General features: G+C 34.9%; 1 protein-coding gene across 3 annotated transcripts; it reads left to right on the top strand.

Moving 5' to 3' along the window:
• The first annotated feature begins 717 nt into the window (after positions 1-717).
• LOC107899760 (TBCC domain-containing protein 1) lies at positions 718-10,408 on the top strand. Of its 3 annotated transcripts, XM_016825553.2 has the most exons (10): positions 738-1,463; positions 2,104-2,244; positions 3,103-3,483; positions 4,900-5,004; positions 5,888-6,028; positions 8,842-9,045; positions 9,153-9,245; positions 9,418-9,529; positions 10,086-10,138; positions 10,244-10,408. In XM_016825553.2, exons 1-9 carry the CDS (start codon positions 975-977, stop codon positions 10,127-10,129), a joined length of 1,710 nt encoding a protein of 569 aa, XP_016681042.1. In that variant the 5' UTR covers positions 738-974; the 3' UTR covers positions 10,130-10,138; positions 10,244-10,408. The 3 variants fall into 3 exon arrangements, with proteins under 3 accessions (XP_016681041.1, XP_016681043.1, XP_016681042.1); XM_016825552.2 differs by having other exon boundaries at positions 718-1,463; positions 10,086-10,408; XM_016825554.2 differs by lacking the exon at positions 4,900-5,004 and having other exon boundaries at positions 737-1,463; positions 10,086-10,408.

Raw genomic sequence — 10,408 nt, 5'->3', positions numbered from 1 at the left:
AAATTCTTAGCAGTTTCTTAATATACTTCAAAGCCTTTGGTGACAAATTCTCAAAAACCCTTCTCCTAATCTTCACAATTTCTTGTAAGTCATCACTTTGACTCATTATATCCTCCCTTTTCTATTTAAACACCTTTTACTGTCACTATCTAATAGCTTTCTTTGTGTCCTTCGTTGACGCTGCTCTTTCTAGATTCCTCATCAATGAAACCCTATACTTTGCATTCCACATCATATAATGATTTTCTTAATCCTAATCTTTATACTTTTTTTTATCTTCCTGGAAAAAAATTCTTTAAGTAATTTTTCTATTTTAGATCAATTGAACTGATTTAGGGTTTTTTTACCATTCCAAAAAATCCTAATTCCCCTCCAAAACTTAACTTAAAAATTTAACCCAATTTAATTTTTTTAAGTTTTTATTTTTAGGGATTAAAACAACATCGTTTTGTGCTAATGATTTAAATTTTTAAGAAAATAAATTTAATTATATGTAAAATGAAATACCTACGTCATGATTTAGTCAACATTCCGTTTAAAATTTAACGAAAAAGTGATCGAAACAATCAAAGTTTTTAATGGCAACATTTAAATTGACAATTTTTTTTTAAATGATGAAAATAAAACGCGATAATGCTAAAATGAGTATTTGGGTAATTTAGTCTAAATTCTTTTGAGCTAATAACAAAATAATTAATTAAGGTAAATAATTAGATCCTGCCACGTAAATAGTTCCTCTGCACCCAACCCCTCAGTCTCTCCTCTCGGCTCTCGGCTCTCGGCTCTCGCACTACCCACTTCAAACATCATTCCATCCATTGTCGAGGATCTGCAAAACCAAAACTTTCCATTTTTTGTCTAACATCATTCCATCCATTGTCGAGGATCTGCAAAACCAAAACTTTCCATTTTTTGTCTTTTGAAAAGAAAATAAAAAGAACGAAAGAAATCCCCCCCCTCTCTCAACCAAAGCGATGACCGACCCCATTGAACCATCAACTTCAACGAGCGACCCCAATTCGAATTCTCCTCCAATCCCGACCATTCTCCTCCACCCGCGACGCGAGCCTTTTGAGCACGGCCTCCTACCCATCCAGAAGCTCATATTCACAGACCCAGTTCAAGCCCTAACCCAGCTCAAGGAAAAACTCTCATCGTCCTTCGCTCTCCGAGTCGGCTCGGCGGCCCTCGCTGACGCGCTTCAGATCTCATCGGACCATGCGCGTCTCATCCTCGACACTCTCTCCTCGGTTCTCCACTCCGAATCCGACCCACTCGTTACCGCCCGGCCCGAGGATGTCGACTCCATTGGAGCTGATTTGCGTGATCTGGTCCTGTTTTTGTACATTCAATCGTATAAGAGACTTTTGCCGCGCTCGCACAAGGACTCCGCTGCAGTTGCCGATGTTTGGCCTTCCACGTCAGCTTTCGACGGTTACTTGTCGGCTCTTTCGCCTTTGCAGGTAAGGAGTTTAATCAACTGGCCTTTCTTTTTGATGAAATGTGGGTTTTCTAATTTGGATTTGTGGTTGTTGAAAATTAGGTGGTTATTGATTTAATTTCAATGTCATTTTAACAATAGCATCAGATTCATGTAACTTTTATGAAAATGAACATCTTCGTTTCGGGGCTGATAAAATTCACGAAATATTGACTCTTGATTGGCATTTGGGAAACAATCATATGCTTCTGTTTATGGTTTGGCAAATTGAAAGATATCTCTTAGGATTATGTTACCCCTTTCGATAATTGAGGCTATGTTTGGTATTAATCTTATCAGTCGGTTTTTTCTTTTTTTTTTGGGTTTTGGAAAAGAAGCGAAAATGTCTTTGATGATACAAAAGCTAATAATGTTTTTGAAGAATTAAAAGTTTAATATTTAACTTTTCCACACCTAAAATGCATGATTATACATCAGGATTTTCTAACATGATTTGTTGTTTGTACCACCTCTTTATTCTGCTAATTATCTCAGCAATGCAGATTTCACTGTCTGAACGTTTGCTATAATTATGGTTCTATTTGCTGTTAGAAGTCACTGACCAGAGTCTTTTAGTTCATGTGAGCACTTGGACTTAACCTTGGTGGTTCCTCTTATCACAGCTTGTCCGCAGCAACACTCGTCGGTTTATGCCATCACAGGCTGATGAAGAGGCCCATCAATTGTCCTATCTACAAAAGCACTTGGCTAACATTCTCTCTCTTTTGTCGGAGCATGTGGAGGGGGAAGGCAAAGAGTCTATGGTTTGTAACATTGCTTCTTGCTATTTGAACTCTGAAGTTTGATGTTCTCTTCCTCTCATTTCAAGAAAAACTCAAATATTTGAGATATGTATCAAGGATTGCATTTTTTTTTCTCAGTAATTTTTTTGTTTTATTTTGACTATTGTCTTTGTAGTTCATTTATGAAAATAACTGTCATTTTAAAAGGTGAAGAACAGATGAATTTTTTCAGTGGTTGCACTTTGTAGAGCCAAATATTGATGCCAAATACTAATGAGCTGGGATGTAGATCATGCTGCCTATAAAATGTCTTGACATGATTTATTTTTTGTATTTGAAGGAATAATCTGGCTCGTCTTACTAGAAATCAATAAGACTATCTGTTATGAAACAATGGAGTCCTCATTGTGCACTTTTTCTCCTTACATGTTTCCTTTGCTTTAGATTGGTTTGCAACCAAAAATTGGTTTGTTTTAGTGCTAAACCTGGTTTTATGATGGATGGAAAAATTGGGGGTGTCATTTGCATGACTAAAATAATAAATATGAGCATTTTTTACCAAAAGAGGATAAAAGAACTTGTTCCCAGATTTTCAGCAGTTAATCGCTGATTTTGAGCTGAAACTTTATTTGTAAGTGTTCGGAATATAAACTGGAGATTTTATGAATATTTTGTTATTTTTTGTCTCTACCTTCTTCCTCTCACATGACTTTCCATATTTTGATTTGTTTTCTTCTGTTTATCCTTCCTCCTTTTTATCGGCTAGACTGTCATAACTCTCTTATTATGTTTCTTGATTGTTCTTTCTTGTTGCTATTTGTTTGTGCTTTTTATTAGCTTCTATGGCTTGGTTTGCTCATTGAAATACTATTCCTTCAGGTTTTAACCATTGAAGGATTTGAGCACCTTGGATTTCTGATTCATTTTGGTGATAAGGGATCTGAAGGAGTTCCTTTAAGCCAAGCTGCTCCCTTTTTTGCTAATTCTGATCCAGACATGCCTGCTGTTCCTGTGCTGGCATCACAAGTTCATGATTGGCTTCTAGAGATCATAGCTGCTTCTTTGGAGCATGTTTCTGAAAAAAATTCTGCAAAAGAAAGTGGTTCTCCAAGCAGCTCTGATCAGGATATTGCTATGTCTGATGCTAGTCCAAGTTCTGCCAAAGCCTCACAAAGTGCGAGGAGTTCCTTTTTCATCGAGGGCGTCTCTAAATCATCTTATGTAAAGCAGGCATCAGATCTTAAAAATTCTTCTGTGAAGGTTAGCTTATATTTGCATTGGGATTTAGTCAGACCTGGAAATATACGAGTTATTGCTGTGTAATGTTTTTCTTGATTCTCATTTAAATGCAGTGACCTACACCTCTGAAGGTACTTTATGATCTAGATTTTTTATTGATCTCCATGTTATTGTCATTTAACTACTGTATAGAATCTGTTGGAGAAAAAAGAAAATAGAAACTCATATTAGGTTATTATATATATGCTACCATCTTATAGGTATTGGGATGGTTGTCTGTTTGGTGCATATTTCATGGATGAGATAAGATTTAGATGCCAGTATAGGTGGGGATATTTTCTTTTGTGTTACTTATAATCAAATAATGTGGTTTAAGGGAGAAAATAACAACAATAGAAAGAAGTAGGGCTGAACAAACGAGTAGGAAAGAAGATGGAACTCTAGAAAACTTAGGTTTAAAAAAAACCTCTAGTTTTCCATTAATTCAAAGAACATAATTAGAATAATAGTAATGGCTGTAAAGCCTACAACTTATTTATATAGGCTTTCTTGCAAATAAAATTGAAATAATAAAATATTATAATATAAATAAAGCTCTTGCATCAATAAAGATGCTATACTTTGTAAATATAATTGTTGTCGATTCTGTTTTCTGTATTCCTTTAGTCCATGTTTCTTTATTTGTGGAATGATGTACATGTGGAGAGAAAAAGATTGATTACGGTACAAGGCTTGAATGGTAGCTGTCTTTCAGTATGTTGCTTTGACTATTTTCCTTGAAGTACCGATCTCTGACATGTATTTGAACGTGGATATGAAGATATGATCCTTCAAATATATGAACAAAGTTAGAAAAATTTAAACATACCTGTGCAGGAAATGTACCCTTATCTGACACTTGCTGTCGAGTTTGAACAAATATAAGTCTTGCATAATATGTCTTACTTGAAACAAGAAGCACGAAGGTGGAGCACTTTTTACATAAGGTGCAATTAGTCCTACCTTTTTAGTGTCAGTGACTTTTGGATTTTTCATATTGCAATATTTTCAAGTTTTATGATAAATTCTTCCTATATCAACCATGGTTTAAACTTTTTTTTAGATGTCTGTAGTAGTGCTTGAATGCCAAACATCAACTGCAATCTGTTGAAATTTTGGCACTTTGACAAACTTTCTGATTTCTTGTAACCCATTAAGTAGGATAAGAACCTTTCCTTGCTTGAGGCTAAACACTTTTATTCCTTCATGTTTTTGGCATTTTTTGCTTTCGGTGAAGGTTTTCTTCAACCCATTATTTTGTGAATGCTTAGCTTGCTTTTATACCGAAAATAATTGATATAGGGATATGCTGACAACTTCTATCAATCCTTGATTATTGTTTGATATTTATGTATTTTGTCTTAAAACACCTCTAACTTTACATGATTATAATTTCAGGTCATTAATTGCCATGACTCAGTCGTTTACGTTTTAGCACCTTTAAGATATGCCACCATATATGGATGCTCTGATGCTACTATAGTTCTTGGAGCTGTTGGCAAGGTATTTTGCCTTTGTGGTGTACTAATTATGGACTAGTGGAACTACTGTAATGTGGAATTTGGATGCAGATTGTTTTTCCTCATTTAATTTAGTTTTGGTGCATGGCATTACTGACAATATTTCTATGGTATTTAGAACTGTATCCTGGAAGAACATTTATTCTGATACTTCTTATTCACTATTATACTGACTGGAAAATGTACGTTACTATTAAATAATTTATTAAGTTGTTTCTTTGTTTCCAAAGGCACCCTATTGAAAGGCGATCTGGCATCTTACTGTTTTACTCCTTATGTTCTGACTTAGGATATGGCTATTTGTATATCTCTGATTTCATTTGCCTAGCACCTAGTCGTAATCTATGAATTCACTTTCAGAGTGTCTCTGGATCTAATGTAAAGACATTGTATCCTTCCTCCATTTGAAAATCTATCATCTAAGGTTGCTTGGTCTGTTTTTATTTGAATACATAGAATAGTCCTCTTCATCTTTGCTCCATTACCTGGCAATGCCAAAATTAGTACAATGAATTTGTATGAACTGAAATATGGCCATTCACATGTGCAAAAATCAGTTTCTATTGCTAAGATTGTTGAATCAACAACAAATGATTTCTGGTCCTACATGCTATATGCCTATGCCTTCTTTGTGTTAAGTCTGTTAAAATTTGATGTTGGTTTCACTTAATGTTTTCCCTCTTGTAATCTTGTTTGCAGTAGTTATTTTCTTATGGAAACACATTTTTTTTTCCATGTTTTAATAGTACTTTCTTGTAAAACAATCAATGTAATGTTTATACCCCTTAATGAACAACCCATTTTCTAGTTCAATTATGACTTGCTCTCAGTTCACAAATAGATATGTTATTTTTCTTTTATTGCAGGCAGTAAGAGTTGAGCACTGTGAACGAGTTCATGTTATTTTAGCTTCAAAACGAGTTTGCATTGTCAATTGTCGCGAGTGTATATTCTTTTTGGGAGTGAACCAGCGACCCCTAATTGTTGGCGATAACCACAAGCTACAGGTAAGTGATCCACAAGCATCCTCTTTTGTCAATGCAACAAGAATTTAATGTGATCACATAGTTCAACTTGAGTTTTGGGATGAGAATTAGTAGAGAACCTATTTCTATGTAAATGCTAACTAGTCTTATTATAGGGGATTGACCGGGGGGGGGGGGAATTCAAATTTGTATTCAAGCTTTGCTCGGGTAAGTTAACCAAGCTCCAAGCTGAAAATGAGCTTTTTGCTCATAAGTCATAGGTTCCATAGAAGCTTCAATTGTAAGGCATGATGTGCTTAAAAATAGATGGCAAAATCCACTAAGATTTATAAAATAGGCCATGTTATCTCAATGGTTGTTGACTTGGGACTTGTATGTGCTAATGTGCATAATTGGTTGCAAAATGAGACAACTTAGAGCGGTATAGATCGACCATTTCCCTTCCCTTCCTTATTTAAGTGATATGGGATTTTATTAAAACAACAAAAGGTTTCCCCTTCCCCAACTCCTTACCTTGTTTGTTTTCCTCTTTTAGGCACATAAAAATCCGTCTACCTAAATTTTTCAAAACTTTATGTAAGATTTTTAGCACATGTAGTGTACCTTCTCAATAATATCAAGATTTTTATAGAGAAGAAAAAATAATTTCTGAATAGTCACTCAAGTAGTATGTTAGGTAAACATGTGTGATGAGGTTTAGGGAAATTACACCGGAGTTTTATATTATTGTGTTGTTTTATTTATTAATTATTAGGCATATGATACACGGCCAGGGCCTAGAATTATTGGCTATCTTTAGGGTTTAGATCTAGGGCTAGGAACGAAACTTTACTCGCAAGAAAGCCTATATAAATAAGCTGTAAGCTTTACAGCGAACATTATTATTCTGAATATTTTCTTTGAATTAATAGAGAGAAACTAGAGGTCTTTTATAACCCTACATTTTCAAGAGTTCCAACTTGTTACTAGCTCGTTTTACAGCCCTAATTCTATTGATCTACTGTTGTTTTCCCTAAACCACACTAATTTTGGCATTAAAACCTAATTAGACCGTAGGGTTTATATTAGGGTTTGATATTAAGCTATGGTTGGATGTGCTAGAGGTTGAGGAGGAAATCAGCATCAAGAAACAGAATTGGCTGTGATATGTGTGATTGAAGAATTTTTGCATTCAATTTTGCTTGGCTGCCACAAGAACATGTGGGAACCAAATGGAGATTCTGGAAGGTGCCCACAACCAGTTGCGCATGCCTGAAGGTAGTCCTGCTGATGAATCTTGATCAATACAAGACCCTTCAAGAGAATGTAGGAGATGTAACTGGAGTTTGAATTAGCCAGAAAAGAGGAGTTGGTGTCACTACAAGAATTCGGTGGCAAATTGATCCTTTTGGACATGCTGCTGTACAGGCTTACTTATTGTGTGCAGAGATTTGAGTTCGATTTATTGTTCTTTTGACTGCATAGACTATGAAGACTGGATTAAGCAAAACACAAAAGGAAAAAAAAAAAAGGAAGAAAAAGAGAAAAGTCTTGAACTTATTTGGCTAGGTTCTAACTTCTAACAGCCCCGGCTCATCTGCTCAGATATTTGCTGTAGCATTTCCAGAAAATTATGAACCTCCACCAGATTGCGCAAATGCTTACTGGACAGGGTACTTTACAAGCTGATCAGCTTTAAAATTCTCTTTAGAATAATGAGCAGCTACTATCTGGCAACAAGGCAACTTGAATTTTTCGAAGGGGGGAATGATAGATGTGGTGGCTATTGCTTAACATCATGATGCTGTTACAGGTACTGAGAAGCAGCACTTGGCCATTGATTATGCAAAATGGCCATCAATGCTAGACAAGGAGCTGATCAAATAAGTTTTTCTAGCCAAGGAGAGTGATGCAAGAGTTTTATATTATTATGTTAGTTTTATGTATTATTAGACATATAATAGATGTCTAGGGCCTAGGATTATAAATTGTCTTTAGGTTTTAAATCTGTGGCTAGGAACAAAGCGTTATTTGCAAGAAATCCTGGTAACTTAACTTGCAAGGAAGCCTATACAAAATGTTGTAAGCTTTACAGCCAACATTATTGTTCTAATTTTTCTTTGAATTAACAGAAAGAAATTATAGGGTTTTTTATAACATTACAACTTTTTTTGAGTTCCAACTTCTTTTAACTTGTTTTACTGCCCTAATTCTATTGATTTACTGCTGTTTTCCCCTAAAGCAAACCTTTTATAGAGAAAACAGTAGTAATTCAATAGAATTAAGGGTGAAAAACAAGTTAGAAGTTGGAACTGTAGTTAATATTTTTTTAGAAAAATAGGGCTATAAAAACCTCTAGTTTTTTAAGTCTATTAATTAAGAGAACAATAAAGTTTTTTGTAAATCTATTTTACAGCTTATCTATTTGAGGGTTTGGGGGATTTTTTTCTTTCCATTTTTTAATGCAAATTGCTAATATCACTATGTTAGACAGTATGTAGAATATTAGGGTTTTCAATGGATATGTAATTCCGCTGGGGTCTATTTAGCATATTCCATAGCTAATTAAGCTGCAAAATAGAATATGGGCTCTTGCAGACCATTGGTTGACAGCACTCCCAAGAGAGCATTCCTTGATCTTTTCCCAGCTGGTAGATGGGACTTTCGGATCATTGATTAATCTTTAATGGGTTTTTATGTTTTAGACTCATCTTTCTATTGTCTTGAGTTGGTTTTGGGGTGTTACACTGTTATGAAGTTATAGTTATGAAATTCTTGTGTTGGTTTTGGTTGTTATCACTCTTATGGACTTAATCACTCAGGAAGACTAACAGTTGGGAAATTCTTAACATCAGGTGGCACCGTATAACACGTTCTATTCTCAGCTGGAGGAACATATGACTGAAGTTGGCATTGATGCAACTATCAATAGATGGCATGAACCTTTGGCCCTTGGAGTGATCGATCCGCATGATTCATTATCTCATCCTGCAGGAGTTGCTGATGCTCAAACTGAGTCTGCTGCATGCCTAGATCCTGATCAGTTCACAAATTTTCTGGTATGCTTTTATGTATTTCATAGCATAGCTTGGGAAATCTTCATATCTTTCTTTTCTGGTACCTTTTTATGATTTGATCTTGTTGACAGCTTTTCTTTAATCTGCAGATTCCAAACTGGTTTGAAGGTGAACCCACTAAGTCAACAAGGAATAATCCATTCCCCTTACCTGATCCGTACTTCACATCTCAACAGAGAAATGTAATTGCACTAAAGCCCAACCGAGGATGACAAACTTTGACTTCATAGTTTGAGTTGGTTTTATCTGCATGATAGAAGAAATGTTGTGTAGTTAGAATTAATGGTTGTTTTTATTGATCTTTCCAATATTAAATTGACTGAATTTTTGTTTTCTTCCTATTGTCATTGACAGCAAAAGAATTTAGGTGAGATTCAGCAAATATTGAGAGAAGCTCCCCTTGAAGAAAATCGAAAAAGAGAGTTATCATGTGCTCTTCATGTATACTTCAAAGACTGGTTATATGGTAATCCATCATCTCTATCCTTTTTGTTATGCACTTTTTATTTCTATATGTGGTGTGTTCATTATTGTTTTAGGTATATTCATGGTTGTAGTTTTATTTTTGTATTTCGTAGTCCAGATTTCTTTTTGATGATAGGATGATGTGGTAAAAATTATATGGTCCTTTCTTACTGAATTCATGATTTTGTGAATGAAGATTTTATCGTTTCAAATGAATAATGGGTAAATTCCTGTTGGTTTTGAGTATGTTCCCACACATTGTCATATGTTCCCACACATTGTCATTAATCCTCGCCATTTGATTTTGTGATGGTTTTGCACTTATTCAATGTCTTTTTTCCTTGTGAGGTTTTAAGTAAAATTAGGAGATCAATAAATGGTGTGATTGAACTGTCAACATTCTATATACGGTCTATGAAATTCTCAGTTCATCTGAGCTGGTTTTAAACCAAACTTTATATTGTATGCTACGAACTTAAAAGATTCTTTTAGCAAATGAGCTGAAAGGGACGAGTTCATTTACCTAAATTTCGTTTCTTCTGTAATACAATTTGCAGCTTCAGGAAATATTCGCCAGCTGTACTGCCTACTAGGTGATTGATACCTCAAGGTAAATCTGCATATGATTAGATGAGTTATAGAAGAATGGTTTATGGCTTTCTTTTAGTTTCAATCATTTGCCGGTTGGCTCATGTCATTTCTATTGGTACAACAGGCTTCTGAGAATCACCTTGTAATTTGGAACGGCACAAAAATTTTATGGATTGGCAATGCAGTTAGATAATATGCATTTCCTAATCTCAATGTATTATTTTTTTGGATGAATAGGAAAATAATGTTATTGTAATATTTGTTAACCTAGGTCTTCGGTTTTTGTGAA

The sequence above is a fragment of the Gossypium hirsutum genome, chromosome D04 (genome assembly GCF_007990345.1).
Source record: "Gossypium hirsutum isolate 1008001.06 chromosome D04, Gossypium_hirsutum_v2.1, whole genome shotgun sequence".
Lineage (NCBI taxonomy): Eukaryota > Viridiplantae > Streptophyta > Magnoliopsida > Malvales > Malvaceae > Gossypium > Gossypium hirsutum.
The sequence above is the reverse complement of the archived record's forward strand: the minus strand, read 5'-3'. Positions and strand labels throughout refer to the sequence as shown.